Here is a 26774-nt window from a genome sequence, read left to right as displayed (position 1 = left end):
TTTATTTGCATGAACTTGTTAACCCAGTATAAATTTAATGTTAAGCCCAAGATCATATTTAGTGAAACAATTAATCAGACAAATGGTAATTATGTAAGCGATGCATAATTGGGTAGCAAAGTGTATAAATCAGTTTCTTTGTGGAATTTAGTCTATGTTTGATTACAAAGTTTGTTGTACTGAGAACATGGCATGCACATTTGGATACGTAAAAATGCTAGCATTCAACGATAAGTAAGAAGGTGTAAAAATCTTACATCCTTATCAACGAAGACGCAATCAAGACTTATAGGTTGAGGATTATCTCCAATGCTTTTCGTGACCCATATTCTGCATACCCTGATGTGGAGTTTGTTTGCTGGCTGGTATGGCGTCAGAAAACGAATTGCTTGCTCCTCCATTAATCTAGATATATAAACAATTTAGGACCAAATTAAATTCAAAATTGAATAACGTGATTTAACAACTAAGTAGTGAAGTCATGTTTACAAAAATAAACAAATGCACAAAATAATAATACAAAGTTATACCTTCTTGTAAATGTTTTAAAACATCTTTATAAACTATGTTTTTTGTATAACCGTAGGGCATGTCGCTATTGTGAGCAATAACGATTTTGAGACCCTTTTTTGAGGTGACTCTGGATAGTGCAACATATAGTTGTCCATGTGAAAAAACAGTTTGCGATAGATATAGGCCAACAATTTTTAAGGATTGTCCTTGGCTTTTGTTGATTGTCATCGCATAACAAAGTTTAAGAGGGAATTGTCGCCTTCGTAGAGTAAAGGGATATTTATGCTGAGATGATTCAGTAATTATCCTGGGGATATAAACTTTTTCACCAATGTTGCTTCCCGTTATGATTGTTGCTTGTATAATTCTGTCGTTCAATTGCATCACAACCAATCGTGTTCCATTACACAATCCACTGCTTTGGTTTAAATTTCTAAGCAACATCACTGGGGTGCCAACTTTCAAATCTAACTTGTGGTGCAGTAAACCAGGTAAATCAAGTTGGTTTAGAAATTCATTTGGATAAAGTACATCTAAATTTTCTAAATTTTCTGTTGAAGAAGAGACCGAATCAAAACTGAGATAGGTACGATTTTCGCCGGGCACCATACCCAACATAAAAGCGTTTATTTCAGTTGTTGTATCATTTCGTGTTGTGACAATAGCTCTTTCTTTCAAATATGGCACATCTCGGAAATTAGTTTTGAAATTCGTATACACAGCTGAAACCATAACTTTGATAGGATCTTCATCAAAACGGATAAGGAATTGTTCTGGAATTTGAACCCAAGAGCTTTCTTCATTAGTTGAAGGTAAAGAGTTGTTAGCAGTATCGTTTCCAATGTCTAATATCCACTTTGCAAAATGAGTGAGTTCTTGTTTTTCTCTTTCGTCCAAACTTGGTTTCGAAAGCCTCATGTTTTGCTTCAAACAAAATTTTGTTAAATATGGCCAAAGGTATGAACTCGTCAATGAAGCTTCGACAATGTCAGCAACACTTCCGTTTGGAACAACAGGAAGAATTTGTCTGAAGTCACCTCCAAACAGAATCGGCTTACCTCCAAACGGCAAATGGTCAAAACCTGGTTTTGACCCCTTAAGAACATCACAAATGGACCTATCTAGGGTTTACAAAAACATCGTTTATGATTCATAGGTGCTTCATCCCAAATAATGAGAGTAGCCTCACTGATTAGTTTTGCAAGATGAGTCCCTTTTTTAATTTCACAAACTGAGCAATCTGTGATGTTGATAGGAATTTTAAATCTAGAGTGAGCCGTTCTTCCACCAGAAAGTAAGAGGGAGGCAATTCCATATGAAGCCACTGCTAAAACAATTTGATTTTGGGATCTAATTCTAGCCATGATGGTGGTCCACAAAAAAGTTTTGCCTGTTCTACCATGACCATGTACAAAAAACAGGCCAGATCTGTTGTTGTGAATTGTTTGTATGACACTGTCATAAACATATTTTTGCTCTTTATTTAACAGCCTGAATAGGTTTGAGTGCTCATGTTTTAGTGAGTCAACATTGTAATCTAACTCTTCCCTCAAACTCCTATTTGTAATTCTATCCATCATCAACTTGTTTGGTTGTGGTAGGTGATGCTTTGACAAAGAACTATTCAAAGCAGCAAACACTTTTTCTAACTCGTACAAAAGTGAATTCCTAAGTTGATCTTGGTACTTAGAGACATCTTGTAGGCCAAAAGCATTCATCATGTTTTTCGAAATGTCATCACACATCATCTTCCAATGTGTTTCAAATAGAGTTGATGGATTAGCAACATTACAAAAGAGAACCAATGTGACAAACAATTGCCTTAATTGAAAGGATGACGCAGTGACAACCGCTTCTAACATAGCACTATTCCATTCCATATCATCCCCTAATAATCCAAGCGAGGTGCATGCAGCTTGGAATGTGGGTTCAAGAATGCCTTTGACAGTCCTTAAATCATTAAAACTAAAGCTGCCTTTTTGGTAATTTAGTAGCAACCTCAAATAGTATAATTCACCCGCAGCAGGGTGAATATACGCAACCCTTCCTAGAGATCTACCTCTTTTTCTACGGGTCCACTGTTTTTCATCATTTTTCCAAACATACTTGGTAGGAAACTCAACGTAAGCTAACATACGTGCATCAGGGTCTTGGACATTGGTTTGAAACCACTGGGTTAACATAGTGCTTTCAAGATTTGGGTGGTTAACAACATGGTTTAGATCATCAGTCTCTCTAAAAAGAACATTTTGGTCAGATGGAAGGTGTACAGACAACCTCTCAACCGATGGTTCTCTAAAATGAATGTGAAATTGTAACAATCTCCACACTGCTTCGTATGGGCATAAGTATCTACAGTTTAGGTAAACCACAACCTCATCAAACTCGTCATCCTCAAAAACAGCTCTAGTTCGATCAACACCTTTAGTTATGTACTTAAAAAGATACTTAATGATTGTTGATTGACAACATGATTCAACGTTTATATGTGCTTGATACTTCAACAATAGTTCACGGTTGTAAGGGACAACAAATGTATTATCTAGCTTGATTCCGTTTTTAAGAACAAACAGATTTTGTATATCTCGACGCTTATATGCAACGAAACCCTCTGTGGAAAAAGTGGTTTCACTTGTGAAAGATTTAGGAAATTTTTTTGAACATTTGTTTTCTTTCATGCAAGGTGAAAATTGATTCGCAACACCACATGGGCCGTGGATCATGTACTGCGAAACTACATCATACCCAGCTTTGTCACGTTCTTCATCAGGAAGCTCAGCCGAAATGATAGAATCAACATCGTAAGGAGAATGACATTTATAATGTTGATTGACCCATAGCAAGATATGACAATGAGGAAGACCTCTTTTTTGGAACTCAACCGTGTAAATCACTGTTTAAAAAATTAATAAATATGCAGGAGTATCAAAACCATAGACTCTTAGGACTTGCAGTGATAAAATAGAAACAAATAAAAGGAAAAAATTGGTCAACAATAAAGAACTAACCAGATTCGACATCGCCAAAAGGTTTTTCTGATTTGAGGTATTTAATCAAATGGTCAAGTTTTGCTTTAAAAATTCTGGAAATTAAATTTGGCCTGTCTTCAGCTTTACAACTAGGTTTATCACGCAGATCTTCAATAATTTCAGGCCATTTAGCATTGCATGTGAAAGTGATAAATAAATCAGGATTTCCAAGGTGGTGACATATAGCCATGGCATCTTGATAATTATTTATCATATATCTAACACTACCAGTAAATGAAGTTGGGAGAATGACCCTTTTGCCAACAGAAGAACTGGTTGCATTTCCTGCTTTGAGCGCTTCATGAATTTCTTTAAGACCTTCTGTTCTAAAAGAATCTTGATTTGCCCTAATGAAATCTAACCTATCTTCTTCAAGTGTCGCATATGCATCAACTAAGTATTGTTGAAACAATCTGCCGCCTTTAAACAGGGTGTCACTATGTCCTGGTCTATCTTGAATTTGATAACCCAAAAATGCTCTCATTGATACCCCCCCCCCCCCAGTCTTTGGTTTTTTGCCCCTAAAATTTGGATTCCAAGGAAGACCTTTCCGGTACCCATCTTGACCGTATGGGAAAAGAAGAGGATATTGTAGAGCCATGTATTTAGGATGTAACTTTGTGATTCTTTGGAGGCCATCTGTCCTATGCTCCACAACAATATCTCTTTCGGTGTGAAATTGGCCAATGTCCCCAACTATTAAGCCACCTATCTCGTCACATGCTGGCAAATTGTATTGTACATCATGGTTACTCTGTGCACCGTACAAACGTAGACGTAAATTACTTGTGGACCTTTCATCAATTCTATCCTTGGCTTGCCTAAAAAGTTGAACAACCTCATTACACTCGTCTAGCATTTTAATGAGGCCACTAACAACCTTTTGATCGAGTTTTTCAGATGCTTCTGATCTGTTCAAACAACCGATATGATTACTGACTTCATTTTGAATGTCATAAATGTAGAGCTGTACAAATTTAGGATTGTCGCCTTCTGGAGGCAACAAAGAACCCATCAAATGATGCACTTGACCATTAATTTTAAAAACATATGGACCTCGACCTTTGTTGATCGATGGATCAACTTTGGCCCCCATTGAAGTTAATGCCATCATTGAATTATATGATCTAATATTTCTTTTAAACTGTAAAAAGCTTTGAGAATTTGTGGGGTTTAACAATTCATCCAAAAAAATGGGTGTGGGTTTAGCACGTGGGAATTGAACTTTTTGACTCATGCAACACGCAGTAAACTGCGGGGTAGAAATAGAAGAAGTACACTCAGGATGGTTTTTTGTCTGCTTTGCAGACCAAAATAGAGCACTACAATATTGACATTGGCAATTTCTTAATCCAAAATCAACATATTCTGGATCAATTCCTATAAAAACAATGAATAATAGAAGCATACATCAAACCAATTGATAGAAGTTAATTAACGAAGATAAGCAAAATTTTGAAATCAACAGCAAAATGTAAACAAAGTTATATTGAAAGAGTGCATACTCTTTCTTTTTTTCTGATAGGTGGCCTGCCCAGTGATGAGCGGGTTTTTAACAGAATGAATAGTTGGAGCATCTTTGGCTAACAACCGGTGCATAGTGGCATGGTCAGCAAGAAAAAGGGGTACAGAAATTTGATGAGAACTTGTTCCAGCAGCTGAATGTGAGGTAAGAAGACCTCGAACAGGAGTATGTTGTTCAAAACTTGATGTAAATGTTTGGGGAGGGTTGTTTCCTTTGTTTAAAAATAGTAAAGAGGTTGAAGTATTGTTGCATTCGTCGTCATAACTGATGGGAACATCTTGTAATACGATATCATCAAGATTAACAACCGCAATAGATGTAGGCGAATCAGCACACTCAGTTCTAGTGGTATTCCTAGATAGCCCTATTCTTCTAGACATAAATCTACATAAACGGAAAAAACCACACAACAATGGTTTACTTTCTAACAGAAGGAATGTGATGATGAAACAACTATGTTAACCATATGAAATGAGCGGTGAACCAAAACCCATTCAAGCAAGAGGTCTTCAGAATCGCAAACACTTTGTTAACATAATAGTAAAAACATAATCCTAATCTTTTTAGATTAGAATGAAGAATAGAGACAATTGATTTGTAATTGTTTCCTTAAATAGTGTGGTTTGTCAGTGCAGAGTGGAAAATTAATGATTAAAGTGAACGATGATTGCAAAAAAATGGTGATAAAGGAAAGCAGCATAAATATCGAATAACGACGTTACCATGATCCAAAAAAGCATGCATTGACTATTGAACATGTAAACCGAGAAAAGAGTAAAAATAAAAAATAAAAAGTTAAAGGTTCTTTAAAGGGACAAAAATCTAACCGTTGTAGAGACGAAAGTGTAGCTGTGAATGAATGTGCTACCAAAGAACAGTGCAGGACTCCAACGATAAAAACAAAACCTAGAGAAATAGGAAGACAAAATATAAACACGTATATAATCAGAGAGAAGCCAAAGACAAAACAAACATTGAACTATAAAAACTAATGCACGGCTCAACGACATTAATATAAGACATGCATTTATAAATTTGACAGAAACAAACAAATTATTTAGGTCTGACTCACTTTAGACCGATAGATAATGCAAGATGAAAAGTGTATATTTAAGAGTCTAAGCCCTTAATTTCCAACAATAAATATATTTTAACAGTCGAAGACGGAGTTGCACCTCACGTAGTTAATGAACAACATATAGAAACATTTGTGATGGATGCTAAAGGATATGCATCATTTGAGAGTTCGAAGATTAAAGCTTGCATTCAGTATATGTTAGATCCTGTAAACGTTGGAAAACTTTTTCATTAAATATGTTTAGGGAAACATAGAAATCTATGATGCGATTCCATTGTTCCGTTTTACAAAGTTTGTAGGTTGGACTCTTATTAAACGGTGAGCTTGATACAAATTATTAATGATAGAAATACTCCAGGATGTTTGGAGTTTAAGCACCACCACTTAAACATGTCAACAATACTCCAGGATGTTTTGAGTTTAAGCACCATCACTTAAACATGTCAACACGTCGATAAGTTGACTGGAACAATTTTATTTATAAGAAATAAAAATTGAAAAGAATCATGAAAAATCTGTTATGGTGGAAAAAATGGATTGAAGTCACTCCAAGGTAAGTAAACATAAGAAACATTTTATCATGGTCATAATTCAACTTGAAATTCCTGTCTAACGTGATGAACAACTTTGTATCCATAGCTGAAGACCCTAAAAATGTAAACCCCTAATCCATACTTTTAAATTGACACCCTTTAATAAAATCGTATCCAACTTTATGAATCACTCTGAAGTAGTTAAAAACCATTAAGTTGAGAAGTCATTAAAGATCCAAACACTAAAATCATTGTAGAGGAACAGTGAGCCGACCAATGTCGGCTGTTTTCACAGTTATCAACACAACTACGAAACCATGAGCATTAATCTTGCCACCTAGGCAAACCTCACCATCTCTAAACCCACCCTTTGCACACCGCAGGAACCTTTTCTATTTACAATTGTTGCATTGTTTGCATAATACGATGCCTTCCATATTCAAATAGTTACATACCAACCGAGAATAATAATATAAATTTGTCGCTCACCCCTTTTTCCCCATTTGAAAAACCACCCGAAAAACCACATTAATCACCATAGTGTTTAAGAATTCAGATATGGCTGCAAAGAATGAGCTAACACAGCATAAAACATATGTTTTGGAGTAACCAATTAAAAATTGTTGAGGGACCAACTAAAATTTTCAAATTTAAAAATGAGAACAGAATCTTGATAAAAACAACTAAAGTTGCAATTTAAAAACAAACGAATAATATCAAAACATTAATAGAAGAACTGTTTTATTAGTGTATAACCAACAAAGAAGCATGAGTCAAACGATCCTATCAAGAAAAAGAGAAATGGAAAAAATATATAAGCAGAGAAAACATATTCCAAGCAGAGAAACATATTCCTAGCACGCCAACACTTCATCCTTGAACGGTAAAAGGGTTAATTGTTTACATTATTGATGTTATGACCAAACAAAAGAGGTTTACATGGCGTTTATCTTATCTAACACCCGTTAAGTCTCTATACATTAAAAACCCAGAAGGATGTTACGGTGGAGGCAAGAAAGAGCAACAAAATTCCAATTTTGTAGCAACAACCAAACTTGTAGATCCCACCGAAAACCCGCCAAAAAAAATGTTAAACTTCTTCATTCAACGGAAGTTGTTCTTTCGGTGAATTACTACGATTTGCAGGTGAATGGATAGTGTGGACGACCAATTTGTTTCGGTTTGCACCCTTACCATAAACACGCAAACCCATCCTTGTTTTTTCTATTTTGACTTCTTTCTTTGTATTGGGTCATGGGGGAGTTTCTCTATATATCTGTATCGTTCTTCGAATCCTGTTATTGTTTCGAGCCTCAATCAGTTCCTTTAAATTTTTAACCAAAACTCCTCCTAGAATTTGTTGTTCGCTTCGATCAATCTCTTTGACCATTTTATCTACCTTGAATCACAAATTAAATATAACGTCAATACTTATGTTTGTTAGAAAAATCTGTTTAGCTTGTAGGTCTTAGAATAACACAGTAAAAAAATTTAAAAATTTAAATATAGAAGTTGTGATTTTTTTTTTTTTTGGAAATATGTCTGGTTTGTTGAGAGATTGGAATTGTTAACATCACTTATTAAAGCACTTCGGGGAGGATGAGACAGTAGACTACCAGATAAACCTAACGAAAAGGCCAACCAACCAAAATAACTAACCTTCGAAGAACGGTTTGGTAAAGTGAGAACGTAACAAAGAAAGGAAGCAACCAAAAGAAAACATATAAAATGCTTAACAACATTTGATAAACAATTAAAAACATTGGGTTAGGTAAGAATCATAGAGACACCAAGAGACTTTCACACAATAACAGAATTGCATACACAAAATTTAAACCAAAAAAAAGAAAGAACTATCGGACCTTTGGAGAAACAGAGGTTACAAAGAACATTTGATAAACAATTAAAAACACTGGGTTAGATAAGAATTACAGAGACTCAGAGACTTTCACACAATAACATAATTGCATAGACAAAATTTAAACGAAAAAAAATGAACTATCGGACCTTTGGAGTATCGGTGGTTACAAAGATAACGAAGAATGAGAAACAAAGCTTAGAACAAACGTTTAATATGAGGTGAAAAAACCTAACAGTTATGTTAAAAATTATAAAATCGCACTATCTGAAATGGAAAGCATGGGGAAACAATGTATTGAAGTTCAGAGCATACCAAAGGGTTGATTGAAACGTAATGGTTCGAAACCCCTTGATTAAAGGCAGTAGCAAGAGCAGATTATGATTGAACAATGTGAGCACAATCTAAACTGCGAAAAAGCAGTGAGACTGAGATTAATAATTTGAAGTGCAAACAAACAGTTACAATAAAAGTAACTTAAATTGTGATTGTATAACTACTAAGAATTTTCTCTATGATATTTCATATTTCCCCTTAGTTGTTTGTAGTAATGCTTTATCTTATCTAACAACTGTTCCATCTTTATACAGTGAAAGCCCAAAAAGCCGTTACAGTGGAGGAAATTAAGAGCAAAAAAATTCAAATCTTCTTGCACTAACCAAACGTGTAGATACCACCAAAAAACCTTTTAAACAAAATCTAACTTGTTTCATCCAACGGAACTTGTTCTTTTGGTGAATTACTACGATTTCAAGTGTATTTTAGAAAGAAAAATGTGTTTAGCTTGTAGATCTTCAAATAACATTGTCAAAATTTTTTAAAACTCAAATATAGAAGCGGTGAGTTTTTTGGAAATAACTTAGATTTGTTCGGAGAGCGTAGTTATTAACAGTACTTATTAATGTACTTTGGGACGGATGAGAGGGTTGACTCTTAGGAAAACCTAACGAAAACACCAACCACACCAAGCACACCAACCAAGCAAAGTAACTAAGGTTTGAAGAGTGGTTTGGAAGATTCAAAACGCGACAAAGAAAGAAAGCAATTGACAAAAAAAAACATATAAAATGGCTAACAACATTCGACTAAGAATTAGGAACACTCGGTTAAAGCAAAATCATAGATGACACCAATGCACCTTTGAACAATAATAGAATGGTTGAGACTAAGTTAAAACCAACAAAAACAAAGAAACCAATGAACTTGTGAAGTATCAAAAGATCACAGAGATAACGAAGAATGAAAACAAAGTAGGTAGCAAACGAATGACATAAGCTGATAAAACCAAACAATCGACTGAAACATGATAAATCTGCATTTACTCAACCAGAAAGCACGGGGAAACAATGTATCTTAGTTTAGGTGACATACCAAAGCCTTGATTCAGATGCAATAGGTGTGGATCCCTAGATGAAAGGCAGCAAGAAGAGCAGATCACAACGTTGCAATAACACCTTGATCTAAACTACAACAAATCAATGAGATTGAGAGTTAGAATTCGAAGCGCAAACAAATGGATACAGGAAAAGTAACTCAATTTGCGACAGTTCAATGGACTCTAACTGGGACAGTTCAATGGACTTAATGTACGACAAATTCACATTTAACGAAAGAAAAGTTGCTAACAATGGGAATGCATCTTCTGTCACCATATTAATTTAAAGGCCTAAAGTAAGGATGAGGTATCGTAATCGGTTTTGAATTAGTACAGGGGTTAGAGTGTGAGAACGTTGGTTTTAGAAGGAATAGGCTAAATAGAGTAAATAATGGTTCACGACCTAGCATGCATACCACATTACACTTCATGTACAGCCTAAAATAATAGAAAATATCAAAAATTGTCGAAAACAAACACTAATTTTTTAGAGCCTGAACTGATACAAATTAGAAACACCTCAATTGGCTTGCCTTCATTATTCACTTTATATCTTAAGAATAATGACTAAATAGTTTTAAATATTAAACATTCCACAATCAAAAAGATTAAACACTTGAATCAGTACTAATAGTCATTTCAGCCAAATTCATGATTGCAGGATCCTTAATATAGTATGTCTTGACAACAGATTCAATGATCATATTATATGCATGGACGTAAAAAAAAAGATGCATATATAGTTATATACACATCTATGCATGCATACCTATATAGGCATGTACATACACACAGAGATGCATATATACACATGTACATACACATGTATTTATGCATACATATACATATAGCTATGCAGATGCCTATACATATATTTAGACATATACTTCGGTATATATTGATAAATATACTATTTTGGCTAAACCGAAGTTGAGCAGACATAATACAAATAAGGAAATTATGGATTTTAGAACAACAAATAAATTTTGGCCAGCATCTGTCCAGAATAAATTAAAATACAGAACATGCATGAGGAATTATGTTTTACATTATCTCACTTGATATGATATTCAAAGGAAAAATAATTTTGATAGGAGTGCGAAAAATTTTAGAAAAGATAAAAAAAGATTGGATCTTAAATAACATTGATTAGTCTAAATTAATACCTTCCACTATATGAGAAAAATTAGATTGTTTCTCCATTTCTTAAAGACAGAAACCTCACTCTAACATTGTACGAAACAGTGCACTCAACAGCCTAATCTCCCCAACACCCAACTAAACAGCTTATAAACATCCATTACAATTTTAAAGAAAACAAAGGGTAAATCTCAGAAGGGTTTAACTGACGACCAGTCATTTATGCTTGATAATGTTCTCAATTATCAGCTGGATAAAGCAGTTAAAATGTGTTTTGGAATCAGTCGTCTGACATCATGTTTATCGACGTTGTTGGGATCAAAATTTTGGATGTTGTGGTCAAAATTTTGTGCCCGCCTAAGGATATTTGAGGCTAAAAAGTTAACTCTACTCATTTTAGCTTCTAAGTTATTTTATTTTTCGGTCTTCAAATTTAGACTAAATATTTAACATTCCATAGTGTAGTCTCAACTTCAACTTCACCGTGAGAGCTTGTATACTGGATTTACTTCTTTAGCCTTTTGTATGCAATTTATATTACACGACTCAAAATACAACTGAAATAGAACACAAATGGCCCATAGAAAAAAAAATGCAAAATATTTACTCATCCCTATTCACATTTTTAGTGAAAGAACTCAAATTTCAGAGATACAAAACAGAGAAGCTTGTATAAATCATTTATAAAGGTTACCTCCTTTTGGTTGAAAAACTGAAGGGTGATGCCAATTCTTCTTCTGCTTGCACCTCCTTATGGAACTTTACCTTGTACGTGAACCTGAAATTAGCACCCAGTCAGTACCTTTGGCAAGCTCATGTGGGTATTACAACATGTATGGGAAGATTATTGCAACTCTAATAAAAGAAGAAGCATTCATTTGAGGATGTTGATGTGTCATGCAGTGTAGGCAGCCATTTCAAGATGTAATTAAAAATAGAAAGTGTTGAGGACTCGTTCAAGTAGCTAATTTTGTAACCACAACTGTTCAAAGGAAAAAATAAGCAGAAGGTCTGTTTCCATATGAAACTGAAGAAACAGAGACATGAGAAAACTCGAACCAGCACACAACTGAGCTAAATTCAATTACATGGTTCAGTTTCATCAACCGAATTTCATAAAACCATCTACCAAACCAACATCCGTTTTCACTTCATTCAATGGTTAAAGAAAATTTTGGCCAACTCATGTTGAAAAGGAAAAGAATGAATTGCTGATTAGAAAAATGGATAATTCATAACTAATTAAATCTAAATGCATCTAATTCAGCATCAATTCAACAATAACTTCTTCTGGTTTCAAGAACTCATCTCTTACATAAGAGGAACGCATCTGTAATTACCCAAATGAGGAAAAACTAATACAACCAAATCAATGTTTATTTTCTTCCTGTTCCATCGTTTTCTCGGCAACCAAACAGTTTGTGGAAGGAAAAGGATTGAACCCAATAAGCAAAATCAAAACTTTTTTCTGCCAATTCATTCTCTTCACCCAGAAGAAGAAGATTAAACTGATAGGAGATAAACAGACAGCATTTTGTGGATTCTTTAAACAATACCAATTACAATGTTATCTACTCACACCACACCACACTGAAGAGGTTCAATTGATTCCAAAGAGAAATTAGAAACCAACAAACTGGGAAAATGGAGGAAACAAACATCTGCTAAAATTTGAATTTATCATGTCCCCAAAAGCCAAGTCCTCCCACTCAACAGGCAATCTCCATCGTCAAAACTGTTTTCTAAATTCGTGAAAACATGAAAATACAAAGTTCCTAAAAACCTACTTAGCAGTTAACAAAACACACAAAAAGCGCTGTTTGAGCAGGTAAGTCGTCAAGCACAGATTATTTCACTACCTTTTAACAATACACCAGTAAGCTTATCACACTAAAAACTGATATTAGCAAATACAATGATGAATGATGTGAAACTGAAGATGTAATGAAAGCTTATATTAAGTAAGAATGAAAAGCCGTATTTCTATAACTTGAAAACAAAATTTAAGTGAATGGCACTGTAACTAAGGTTATTGAACATGATTAACTATCCGCAACCCTCAACCTTGTAACCTGAATCAAATTGGTTTCACACATACCAATAGAAAATCAAATTGATTATGACATATTTCCAAAAGTATATAAACAATATAATATAGGTTAGAATCGTTGGATATTAATCTACAGTGAAGGAAGCTGTTAAACATATATGCTTAGGTAACTGATTTTCAGGCACCCTTATTTTTTCTTGCCACTGGACTGAACAAAAAAAAATGAGAATGAAGGGCTAAATCACTTTCAGTTAGTCTTCTTATTAGGCTGTGACCAATCTACAGTACATGTAACATCATATTTGAAATCGAATTAACATATTTGAATCCTATTTGGATCACCAAATCTTATTTATTGATTCAGAATCAATTAACATCATATTTGGACAGATCAAAGTTAATTTAAAACCTAGAAAATATTAAAATATAATGAATGAGTAACCTCATTCTTATTATATTTTTCGATTTTAATTAAACTACCATTACAGAAAACCATAAGTAATATAAAGATCAAAGGATATGTTATATTAAGTCATACTATATCAAGTTGGACTGAATTAGCCTTGATTTATATAGATCCATTTATAATGGGATTATCAAATTGAGATCCTAGCAATTGCATATTCTTTATTCATGGTACTATAAAAATGGGTATATACTAAGTTGGAATCACCACAGCAAAAAAAAAAAAAAAAAAAAAAAAACAGAGAATGCAGCATTTTCTCATATTTTCGAATCAATTCTAAACCCTAAAATCGTTATGGCTAGACCTTTTATTCACACCTCAGTTGTTGTTGTATCCCTACATCTATGAATCCAATTTCATTCAGGAAACAATGCGGAGGATAAAATTGAAAAAGAAGTATGTACCCATGATTAGTTGTCTCGTTTATTCTTTACAAACTAATCACATATTTAAAATCTAAGTAGAAAAGCTTTGCAAAGGTAATAAAAAAAATGGTGTATAACTAATTAGGCTTTTGAACATGTAATCAGTGTGCAGAATTGTATACCTAAAAATGGCAATGCAGTGTATTCTTCCTCCCAGAATCAGGGTTCCTGAAATTTCCAAAGAAAGTAAATCCGTTAGGAAATCCGAGAAATTGGAGGACCAAATATCATTAAATTTGAGTTCAATGAGGTAACATACAACAATTAAATGAGATAGTAAACAGATTTCAAATCTATGAAATGTAATGGTTGAAATCCAACCAAATCTAATTGTTCAACCTAATGCTTTTAATCCGAAATCTAATGGTTGAAATCCAACCAAACCTAATCCTTAAACCTATTCAAATTAAAACCATATGGCAATTGGCAAATTGGCAGATCAGAGTTGAGTGGAAAATGGTTGACTTGACTAATAAGTGAGTGATGAGTTTAAAACTCATCACATTTTCTCACATGCATTCTCCTTGGTCTTGGGATGGCGCAAAAACAAAACCACCACCCCACCACCTCCACCTCCACCTCCACACCCACCTTTACACTCACACAGAGTCGCTAATACAACCTAACCCAACCCAACCTATGTGACAGACACACATTTCAGACTCCCAATTTATTCACTCATAACTTCATAATTCAAATTAAAAATGTGAAACCAAAGATGGTTACATCCTTGGCCTTCACAAATTTTGGTTAGAACTATAATGTTGTTTCAATTTTTAAAATTTGATAACAGCAAGCAACAGAGCAGATAGTATTAAGATCGAAAAAGCATTCCAGAAACCGTGGGAAAACTGTAAAAGCTAAAAAAACTGTGATGGTGGAACGGATTAAATTTGTGAGAATGCAACAAACAAAGGGTATATCTTAGAAGGGTTTAACTAACGACCAGTCATTTAGACTTGATAATGTTCTGAATTATCAGCCGGATAAAGCTGTTAAGATGTATTTTGGAATCAGTCCTCTCACAGCATGTCCATCCACGCTGATCATTTTTAACTGCCTTTTATTTAGAATTATGTGTCAGTGTAGTTTTGATGGCACGAATTTTTTTTACATTACACCAACTTAGGATGTAACAATCACACATTCTACTGCTATCGTGCTCATACATAGTCAAAGGATGGCATAATTAGATAGCTACATATAATCTCGATGTGCACAAAAAAATGTAAGAACAGTAATTAAACCAGTGTTAAATAATATACCTCAAAAGTCAAAGGGGCAAGTTTTCCGGCTAACGATCCAACTTTCTGAAAATCGCAAACAAAGCAAATCAATTAGCACTAACTCACAGAACAGCAATGAAAATAATAGCTCAAAGACAGTGGCAAAATTTTATTACCACTAATCACACATTGGTGAAATAGAGATCCTAGCAAAGCTACACCAAATTAGTAATACACTATAGCCATTAGTTCCAGGTTCTGTAAGTATTATCAGTACAATGGTGTACATTTATGTAATGAGTGTGTTTATTATGTGGCATTCATGCTTAACTGACAGATGATACAACATTGTTGTATCAACAAAAAATTAGAAGGAAAAAAAATTCTAATGACTGAAATAGATGATTGTGAAAGGCTTAGCATATACCTGCTGCTAGGAAATCGAGATTCGAGCGGATGAGACTCTGTTTCTGAAAAAAGTGCACATACTTGAGCTGCAAGGATACATCATATAGCAAAAAAATTGAAGGAAAAAGAGTTTGTATTGAAACATAGTAAAGAGATTTGTATTAGAAATTATTTTGTATAAAGAAAATTTAAAATGGACAAACAGATACCTCACTAATGGTCTGTTTTGTGGCTCCTGTGTGAATGGATGGTTTGATCTGTATGGTTGTGTTGGATCTACATGCATATCAAGAATCAAATAAAAAATGCATTTCAGAAATATATAAGAAACGAAGAAATGAAATAACAACCTAGCAACATATGGATAGTCGAATGATGTGAAATGGAAAAGGAATCTGAAGTTGATTTGTTGAGAAGCAAGCAGTAGGAAAGTATGAAGAAACACAAAAATGAAAACAGTGCAACCCCTTTGGTTATAAAGACAGAAATATCACCGTAACAGTGAACTAAACAGTGAGCTAAACAGCCTACAGACCCTAATTTAAAAACAATAAACTTAAAAAGGAGTCTTAATTTTGTTTACTCATAAGCTTTTTTTTGGTTTATTGGTTCATACTTTTTTAGGTCCTCATTGCTTTTTTCTTGTATATGTTCATGGCTTCGAAATTTTAATTGATACCTCTGTACATATGTTCAACATAATCAACAACCACATAATTATTTATGGTGATATTTTTCTTTCTGCACGAACAATTGCGGTTTTCTGCTTTTATCGCTGCTGTTTGACTTACTAAGCAGGTGTTGCTATTGTTTGTTTGCAGACTCCAGAGAAAGTTTGCAATAAAAATTTAAGGACTTGAGACATACAATGAGAATGTCAGTAACTTGCTGAATGCATAATCTGTTGGTAATTTAAAGCTTCTGGATGATCCAGAGGTATTGCCTTTCTAAAATTACTATATTAAATGGAGCACCACAAATAAATGTACATTATGGTTATTAGGATATTGGATAACGTTGTAGGATAAGTTTGGACATCCAGCTAACAACCTACAAATGACTAAGAGGAAACCCTAATAGTTAGCTAACCAATATAAAATATCTATGAGAGCATTAATGATAGAAAAAATATCTATGACAATTTTAATAAATGCAATGGCAAAGTAAACAGTGAACAACAATTTAAAACAATAAACTGAAATAGAATTAACCCTAAGGTGACCTAAACAATCTACAAAGATCTATGATAAGTTTGATGAAGGAATACAAAATCTGTAACAATTGCTAAACAGAAAAATGATGAATCATACAAAAATTTATCAAGAAACAAATAAATTAAATCAGGGCAAGGCCCTAATTACAAAAATTGAAGCCTAATCCTAGCACCAACCGAAAAAATTATTAAAATGCATTGCAATTTGAATGAAAGAACCAAATATCAATGGCAATTTTAACAAAGCAAATGGCAAATTAGACACTAAACAATTAAGGAAATACAGTGCATTACCTTTTGAATCAAGGGAGAAAGCTGAAAACCCACACCCTGCCATTCCTCCCTCACCCATCCCGTCCTCACCGACTCTGTGCGTAACCTCTGAACCCTAAACAATGCACACACGCATGCTTTCCGTTCTGTATATCTCTCTTTGTTCATTCCTCTGTCTAAAATCGCAGAAAATCCTATAGACCCTGGCACCAAACCCGTAGCTCCCATCTATCTCCAATCTGTCAGTCTCTCTGTTTCCATCCTCACCACTCACTCTGTCCCCTTCCTCTTCCCTCGCCACAGCGACACTCAGCTGTCTCCGAGTCAAAAATGGGAGCCACTGTCTCTCTCAAATTCTTCAACCGTGATGTCCCCTTCCCCTCTCTCCCCGAGTCAAAGCTAAAATGCAGGCCTTGTGTCTCCCTGCTCTGTAGTCGCTCTGTCCCCCTTTCTCTCCGCTCGACACAGCGACACCCAGCTGTCTCCGAGTGAAAAATTGGAGTCATCGTCTCTCTCCAATCTGTCAGCCATGATATCCCCTCCCCTCTCTCCCCAAGTCAAAAGCTGCGAACGGTTGAAAATCAATTCTTAAGCCTGAGTGGCAATTGTGTAAATAAAACGAAAGTATGTTAAAAGCAACCGAGTGGCAATCTTGTAAATAAACTGAAATGTGGTGCAACACTGTTCATTTCTACAGTGCAATTTTGCCAGCTTCTTTAGACTAAAGTAATTAGAATACAAAGGTCAACATTGTAATTAGATGACATGTTTAAGTGTCTATAACCGGAATAAATTTATGAAATTAGATTCCGATTACAAAATACTCCTTTATTTGCTTTGACTTTGGGAAATCAAAATGCATACTATCCACACGAATTTAGGAATCAACTTCTCCTTTTGGAGGAATTGGACTACCTGAGGGAGGCATTTGAATTCCTTGACATGTGGGGATTGAAATGGATTTTCTTTACCAATTATGCCCTCACATGGTTCGATTATACCAACACTGTCCTCACTTAATTTCTATTAATTAGACTAAAAATAAGGGAGCTTTAACGAAAGGGCTTGGAACAAGAGTATTTTAAGAAAAAAAACCACCCTATATTTTTCTTTAACCAAAAACATCTCAAAATTAATCATAAGGACAGAGCCCCCCAAATTCCAAACGGGCTGGGTTACAAAGCCCAACACGAACCAAAATAAGTTTTCAAAACTGCCCATAACAGAAGGAAAACCCACCCACGCGCAAAACTCAGCAAGAACTAGTGAGGCATTGCTGAGCAAATAACATTCTCATTGCCCCGCTCAAAACTACCGAATACGCATACCATCTCAGTAAGGGATATCATGGAATAGGGACAGGTGGAGAGATATCATCAGATTGTTGTCTCTGAACAAAGTTTCAGATGATTCCTAATCAGATTATTCTTTTGCAATAACAAACCACCTGACCAGTTCTTTGGTTTCCTCTGAGCCCCTTTTCCAAAGGTGCCATTTTTTTCTTATAAATTTCTTATTTTTGTTGTTTTTGAGCTTATTTGATTGAATATATCAGTGAAATTTTGAATTTTGAGAATTGGGTATGGATATTTTGTTGTTTTCTGAGATGGGTATTGATTGAAATTTGAAATCTTCTTTTGGATTGATGATTTCGTATTTTTTGTATGCATTGTGATTTGGAAGACAATAGGCAACGTTTGATTCATAATTTCGGTAGAGGCTACCGAAAAGATTGAATATAATTTGTCAAGATTTGATGATACCTTGATTTTTTGGTCTGTCCAAGCATACCATCTGTTCTTCCATTTTTATGCACAATTTTGGTTTCTCCGTCATTGTTTCTTAATTACCGAATCTACTTCAACAATGCATGGATATTATATATCTCTTACAGTATTACATTATTCTTTATTTCTTAATGTCTTTTATTGCAATTATAAACTTTGTTATATGCAAATTTACAAGTTCTTTCATATTTCTGTAATGATTTAATTCTTATTTGTGCCCTGCAAACATTTGCAACATTTTCTCCTCATGTTTTGTATAAATTTATGTATAAGATTTTGTATGAATTAATTAGTGAAAATTTAATTTCTGCTAATTATTTCTCTTTTTATTATTCCAAAAAAATAAATAAATAAAAACATAACTGCTTCTGCTGAAGTTGTGGGTTGGCCTCCAAATCGATCATAATTTGGGAAGAATCTTGCAAGCAGCAAAGGCTCTTCCGAAAATGTCCAAAACAAAGCTCCTAATGGTAAACTAGTTGAAACCAGCGGAAAGGGTCTGTTTGTGAAAATTAAAATGGATGGAATCCATGTTACCTCTTCAAGTTTTCTGTCATCTAAAGAATCCGCTGCCTTGGAAAATCTCCTGAGAGCCAGAGTTGACGCCACCTTACAATCACAAAGACATAGATCTCTTGTATAATTATAGCAAATAGTAAACACAATCATGCATGTATTATAACTTTTACCTTATCTTTTTTTCTTTCTTGTACTATAGATATTGAGGGATGAGCTCAAGATTCTGAGAGTAAATGTGAATGCTTTTAACCAACTGAGTTACAAGTCTTTGTTATTTTAGCCATATTTAAAAGAACGAATTAAGTAAAATCTGGGATATATGTATACTAGTAGGATGTCTAGATGTTTATATTGTCAAGTTGTCAAATGGTACTATTATTGATCATATTTTTTTTGTTTGTTTAGAGTTATGTGCTAATAAAATAAATATATGTGTAAATTTATTCACGTATCCTTATTTAATTAGCACGAAATATCATATGGTAGTATATTTTTGGGATTGTGGTGCTTTTAGAAAAGGGAACTTCAATGAAAAATGATTGTCCAAACTTTTACTATCCAAAAGCCATTTACTGACTTTATTTAATAAAAATAGCTTAATCTTTATTGAAAAGGAAAAAAACCTAGAAAGAACAACCAAAACAATGAAGCCTCACGTGCAAAATATGAAATTCTTTTTCCATCCATGCCCCTGACTTCTGTCAGCCCACTATTGTTAGAATTAAACTTTCATTTATTTACAAATAGGACATTGCCTCATTAAAGCCCAAGAACCACATAAAAATTTAAAATAATATTAACATTTTCTAGAGGACTCGTCAAAATAAAAAAATAAAAAAAATAAAAATAAACCTTTTGCTGGAGGATACCAATTAACCCCCAACATAATTAATTATCTCCAATTCCTCGTCTCGCCTCCCAATCAGTGGCGGAACCAGGAATTTAAGACAATAGGGTCAAAAAATAGCTTTCAAAAATCGATATACTTTCATTTATAATTGTCCACGACGTGTTCTCATATTTTGAAAATATCGTATTACAACATCATTATTCATAGAATCATATACCTCTTTCTCAATGTACACAACCAAACTATCATTCAACCATTGATCACCCATCCTACTACGATGTGGATTCTTCACAATTTTCATGACCGAAAAAGCTCTTTCAACTAAAGCAGTCGCAACAGGTAAAATCAATGCTAATTTCACTAGCAAGTACGCCAAGGGATACTGTCTATCCCTCTTTGTCTCCACCAACTTTTGTGCAAGGCTATTAATTCCTTTCAACGCAGAAAATTCATTATGCAAACGCATATCAAAAATATAATTCTTCAGTTCATCTTCAAGAAGTGTGAGCTCCATATCAGAAAAATCTTTTGGATAAAATTGGGCAAGACGAACTAACTTTTCAATGTCAAAAGCTGAGAATGAGTCATCTGGGCTTAAGCATGCTACACAAAGAAGCAACTCTGTACTTGTCTCATTAAAACGACTATTCAACTCTTGAAGTTGCTTATCAATAACATCGAGATCAACATGGTAGTGATGAAGGTTTGTCAAATTTTCAACTCTATGCCGTGACCTCCCTCGAGCTACAAAGATATCATTCATATCAGGAATATCAATATCATGCTTGCCACAAAAAGAAGAAACTTTATCAAGCCAAGCATCCCATCCATTAGCCCTCATTGCTTGTAGTTGTTGCTTACATGCTTTGACTAAAGCCATAGCACTCACTATATCGAGATCTTTCTTTTGCAATGCATGTAACAACACATTTGTGATTCCCAATATTTCTTTCATCAAAAAAAGACTAGAGACAAAATCAAAAGATTGCAAAAGATTCAACAAAATATCCACTTCACCTCTTTGATCAAGACTTACACCATCATCTACAATCATCTCAAGCACCTCAATTACAGAAGAGAACATATTAATCAAGCTTACTAAGGTACCATAGTGTGAGCCCCAACGTGTATCACTTGCACGTTTAAGACTAGTTTCTTGGTTCAAGCCTTGCCCATTTAGAAGCTCATAATTTTGAATAGCTTCCATAACTTTGGCTTATTGTCTTTCTCTAACCATGTCTTGACATTTACATGATGCGCCGACAATAGTAACAACTTTATTAACCATGCAGAAAAAAGAGCCAATTTGAATATGACAAATATGATTTTTTGCCACGGCTACAAGACCAAGTTGAAGTTGATGTGCAAAGCAATGAATATAAAATGCACTTTCATTTTCTTTCAAAATAACTGTCTTAAGGCCATGAAACTCACCTTGCATATTGCTAGCCCCATCAGAATCTTGTCCATGCAATCTAGATATGCTTAATCCATTTATAGAGAAGAACTGATCAATTGCCTCTTTAAGTGAAAAAGCAGTGGTATTAAGAACATGCTTTATGCCCATAAATCTTTCAACTACTTGTCCGTTCGTATTCACATAGTGAAGTACAATTGCCATTTGCTCCTTGACTAATACATCACGTGATTCATCAACCAAAACAGAAAAGAAAGCAACATCACCAATATCAAACATGATAGCTTTGGTGGTTTCACATGCTACTTCATACACAAGATCTTTTTGAATTTCAAGTGATGTTAACTTGAGATTTTCAGGAGCATTTTTAAACACCACATCTTTAATATCCTCATTATGATCTGCAAGAAACTTCAAAAGCTCAAGAAAATTACCCTTATTGTTTGAATCTTCACTTTCATCATGACCACGAAAAGCAAGACCTTGTCGCAATAAAAAGTGAATGCAATCAAGTGATGCATTCAAACGAGTGTGATAATCAATACGTGCTTGATCCGACTGCTTGTGGACAATTGTTTTAATATGTTGATTCTGATTCATTAAAGCTTCACAATGAAGTAAAGCTTGGTTGTGAGCACTTATTAGGACCTCCAACATGAACTCGAAGTCGACATTTTTTCTTCCAATTATGAAACCCTTTGCTAGTAAAATTGTCATTACCTACTTGCTCCAGAATCTCTAGCTTGAAGAGATAATAGCTTCAACAAAAAACAGCATTTTTGGATATGTTATACTTCAACCAAGTAGGAAAGTCATCGAACCATTTCGGATTGAAACGACGTTGTACTCCTGCAAATCACGTATATGGAAGTTGATGGGTTCGAGGTTGAACCAATTCCCTTTGTAAATAAGCTCTTCGAACTTGATCTCTAATATTTGGATCATTTTCTAATATCCAGAGTCGAAGCCCAGGATCTCCTGGAAGATTTGCCAGTATACTTTCTATGTTATTTTCATTTAAACTTTCAGGAATATCCATTGTAGAGGATGAGAGGTTATCTTCGGTTGATTTTCTCTTAAAATACATCTCCATAACTGTTTTAAATAATACCAAAAAGAGTCAACAACATAATAAAAATTTGATCAAATTAACAGAAGCAGAGCTCACATAATCATAGACCAATACAAACCCCACAAACCTTAAGATAAACCCCACAATTAATCTACAGAATCAATTTGTAATATCAATCTGCAGCATTAATTTGCAGCATCACTCTGCAGAATCAGTTTGCAGTATCACTCTGCATAATCAGTTTCCTACATGCCATGTTGACTTCAAGTACTATATCAATTGAGCATAATTTATGGATTCTTTCAAGTTAGTGTTTATAGTTGTTTATGAAATATATTAAGTCTAATACCCAAACCTCCTCCTTCCCCAATCCATTCTATTATGCAATTCAAATTTCATTTTACATGTGATTGAATTTGTCTTATTCCTTTATTTTCCATTTGATTGCCTTATCTTTTTCCTGCTACAACTTCATCATCGTATGTTAAAATCTTACATTGTTATCATTCATTTTGGTTTAGAATTACAATACAGGAATTAATTAACATGAATGAATTGATTCAATTTTTCTTACGATGGTTTCAAATTTCCCACCCCTCTTTCACTCAGATTCTCCCCTCTCCAAATTTAAAAACTCAAACAAATAAATAATGAAATTTCATATTAGAGAAACTTACTAGAGGAAGGACGCCGAGCCGGAAGAATGCAACTTGGAGAATAAGAGAGATCGCAAGGCCGGAAGAACGCACTTGGAGAACAAGAGAAATCATTGGGTTCTGGTGTGTTCTGGGTTCTGGTGTGGACTGGATTATGGGAAAAGTCACTTTTCTGATAGCGTGAGAAATGGGTTTTGGGAAAAAGTCACTTTTCTGATAGAAGAGGGCAGGACTGGAAAATTGAAAGTTTATTAAAAGGGTCAAATATTTTTTTATTGTCAAATATTTTTTTAAAGGGATAACTTATAAATCTATTGGGGTCAAGGGAGCCCAATGCCCTCGCATTGGCTCCGTCACTGCTCCCAATCAAATAAATTAAAAATTAAATTCCTAAAATCACTACAAAATAATGAACTTTAGATTGGAAAATGACATATCATTTCACCGAGTGTATCACATTGCACATGCACTTGTATAGTCCAAACTTCTACAACAAAAGCAAGTTCTTAATTAAGCCACTCATATGTTAACTGAAACAAATCAAATAATTGTTTTTGTTTGGGATTGTTGAACAAAATATTCTATAAGGAAGAGGAAGCCTGCAACAACCTGGAAAAATTAGGACCCTAATCACGTGATGAGCATGTTTTCAATCATGCTGCAATTATCTCTTTTATAATGCATTTAAACCTTCTTCGTCTTTGCAAAGCCAATAGCATAATCAAGAAATAAGATCAATTATTAATCATACTTTGTGTGATCCATGGTGTTATCTGTCGATGCAAATTTCCGCCGTCTTCAATCTTGACGAAAATGCACCTGCAAAACAATCAACACCTTTGATCAAAGACCTAAGCCTCACGTGCCCACGACGTGGTGGGGGAAGGGGGAGTTAGGCCAATGGATCTCCGATACCTAAGTCAGTTTCTCTGAAAGAGTAAAGTGTTTAGGGCTTTTTAGGGGTAGCAAAAGCTTATGAAAATTAGCAGAATATAGGGTATTTATAGGGATAAGGTCAGGCATGGTGTTAGGGTTTTACCCTACATGTGACGGCATCCAATTGGCCAAGGTTTATGGAGAAATATTCTCAAGATATTAAATGGGAAATAATATCTTGAGATAATGGAAGGTCGTAGTTGGTGTAGAAGGCTATGGTGTTTCGGTAGTACATCAAGTGTCTATCTGCATCTTCATCTCCTTTGAACAAGGTAAAGTGCGGTGGGCTGAACTTCCGCGGTGGATCCATTTGCTCGATCTCGTCTGTGAATGGTGACCTTCTCAGGTTAGCCATATCTCTACGAAGGGCATTGTCGGTAGTATCAATGCGCTGAAATCCGCGCAACTGCTCTGCTACGAGCCTTTGTACTTCCTTCTGGATTTGAACTTGGTAGGGGCAACAGATCCTCTAATTGCCCCCGGTGTTAACCTGCTGGTCCATATTGCTCTTCAGCATGTCCTGCTCGTTTATGCCGTGATTATGGTGCACATAGTTTGTTATCTCTTTGTCATGCTCTCGTGCTATCATCTGTCTGTCATGCAGCTGCTTACTCCGGTGCCTCGTAAAAGGATCTTCTTGTGGGCCTAGCCTCTTGTGGATGTTTCTCCTGGAATGTCCTCAGTGCTCATCGGAGTATGGACCCAACCTTGAATGCACAATGACTCATGAGTCGAGTTGGGAATGAACACTTCTCTGCACATCTAGGCGGAAGAAGACGTTTCCCCGAGGACCCAAACGAAAGTGCACACCAGCCGAACACACAGTTCGTGGCGGGTTGAACGACTCTTTGCCGGGATGTTGCTGGAATAAGTCACGTTCTTATGCCCTTATCCTGCTTCGGGACACCTCGTCTGGGGTGCTCTGCATCTCGATGTGCTCGAGGAGCGGGTTCACAAAGGTGGTCTATTGCGTGAGGGTGCTCGTCAAATTGATGACTCGCTAAAGTAGGTGGTGCTCACCATTTAGATGGGAAGAGTCTGGATAATGGGTGTCTCTATGTGTTGTGGAAGTGTAGCGGACTGCAGGTACAAAGCATAAGCTCAGAGTAGGCATTCATGCAGAAAAGTGAGGTGAAAATAACTTTGAATCGATTGCGGGACCTGTGGTCGGAATCTAGATTGCTGAAGATGACCTTGGATTGGATTGGGTCGTGGGCCAGGTCGTCGAAACGGATCGCTAGGCAGGGCAACCTAGCTGGGTAGTCAGCACGTGTATAGAGGTGCGCTGGGCTTATGAGTGTGGCGGCTGGCCTTGGGCCTAGGTTGGCCTTGGGTCGGCACTGCATTATGGGCTGCGCTTTGCTCTTCATGGGCTTGGGCTCGATTGGCAACCAAGTGCGCTCGAGCTACCTCGGCAGCAAGTTGGGTCTGGACTATTACGGTTTGAGTTGCTGATTGGGCCTCGTCTATCTTGGCTTAAACTGCAGTGTTTTCGGCTTTTTAGGCTCGGCCTGCTACTCCATGAACCTGGGCCTCCTACCCGCAAGCTAGTGGATGGACCTGGGCCTCTTGCTCAGGGTTTTGGTGGCCTGTGCGCTGCAAAGACAGCGATGCATGAGCTTGGCCTATGGCTTGGTGGCATTGCCATGGCTACTGGGTCATGGAGGTGGTGGTGACGCGGCTCCGCGACGATGGGACTCCTCCTACCATCGCGTTGAGCCTTGATGACTTCCATTGTGGGGCTACGTTCTTGTCTCCACTCTCTGGTCCAAATCCTTGTACATACGAGGTTCCATTTGTCGTGGTTTCTGAATTTCCTACCATTGTATCCTTTCCCCAATGATTGATCAATAAACTTTTCTAGGAAAAATTAATTAATACGACGTGTAGGAAATTCAACATAACAGAAAATTCAAGAAACCAAATGCAAGAGGCTTCTTCGATTATTTGAATTAGCTATCAATGAAAGCATCGGAATCTTGATGCAAATTTTCACTGTCTTAAGTCTTGACGAAAATGTACCTGCAAAACAATCAAAGACTTAAGCCTCATGCACCCACGAGGCGGGGGAGGGGGGGTTAGGCCAATGGATCTTCGATGCCTAAGTCAGTTTCTTGAGAGAGTAAAGTGTTTAGGACTTTTTAGGGGTAGCAAAAGCTTCTGGAAATTGGTAGAATATGGGGTATTTATAGGGATAAAGCTAGCAATGGTGTTAGGATTTTACCCTACATGTGGCGGCATCCTATTGGACAAGGTTTATGGAGAAATATTCTCAAGATATTAAATAGGAAATAATATCTTGAGATAATGGAGTAAATATCCCTAATTGATTTAAATTGGGATTACTTATTTGATTGGAGTCAATCTTTAATTGGGAATGCATTAAATATAGGATTTGGGTAATTAATCCTTATCTTTAATGATT

The 26774-nt window shown here is 35.5% G+C and overlaps 1 protein-coding gene, 1 long non-coding RNA gene and 1 pseudogene across 2 annotated transcripts; all 3 read right to left on the bottom strand.

The window, feature by feature from the left end:
- Positions 1-300: 300 nt before the first annotated feature.
- Positions 301-5447, bottom strand: LOC108868099. The gene is made up of 6 exons (XM_048591587.1): positions 5048-5447; positions 4789-4922; positions 3522-4686; positions 1904-3406; positions 835-1634; positions 301-405 (listed from the first exon to the last, which is right to left on the bottom strand). The coding sequence occupies exons 1-6, from the start codon at positions 5445-5447 to the stop codon at positions 301-303; spliced, it is 4107 nt and encodes a 1368-aa protein (XP_048447544.1).
- A 2068-nt stretch (positions 5448-7515) lies between these two features.
- On the bottom strand, positions 7516-17504 carry LOC125480540. Its single transcript, XR_007260902.1, has 8 exons — positions 17134-17504; positions 15836-15902; positions 15646-15688; positions 15258-15302; positions 14115-14160; positions 11746-11829; positions 9908-10001; positions 7516-8077 (listed from the first exon to the last, which is right to left on the bottom strand). It is a non-coding gene; the product is annotated as an uncharacterized LOC125480540 (long non-coding RNA).
- A 2878-nt stretch (positions 17505-20382) lies between these two features.
- On the bottom strand, positions 20383-22314 carry LOC125480588 (annotated as a pseudogene).
- Between the last annotated feature and the right edge of the window lie 4460 nt (positions 22315-26774).

This window comes from the organism of the source record quoted next, unplaced genomic scaffold, assembly GCF_019419815.1.
Source record: "Pyrus x bretschneideri cultivar Hongxiangsu unplaced genomic scaffold, Pyrus_bretschneideri_v1 Contig34, whole genome shotgun sequence".
Taxonomy (NCBI): domain Eukaryota; kingdom Viridiplantae; phylum Streptophyta; class Magnoliopsida; order Rosales; family Rosaceae; genus Pyrus; species Pyrus x bretschneideri.
This window is presented reverse-complemented; position numbering and strand designations above follow the sequence as displayed.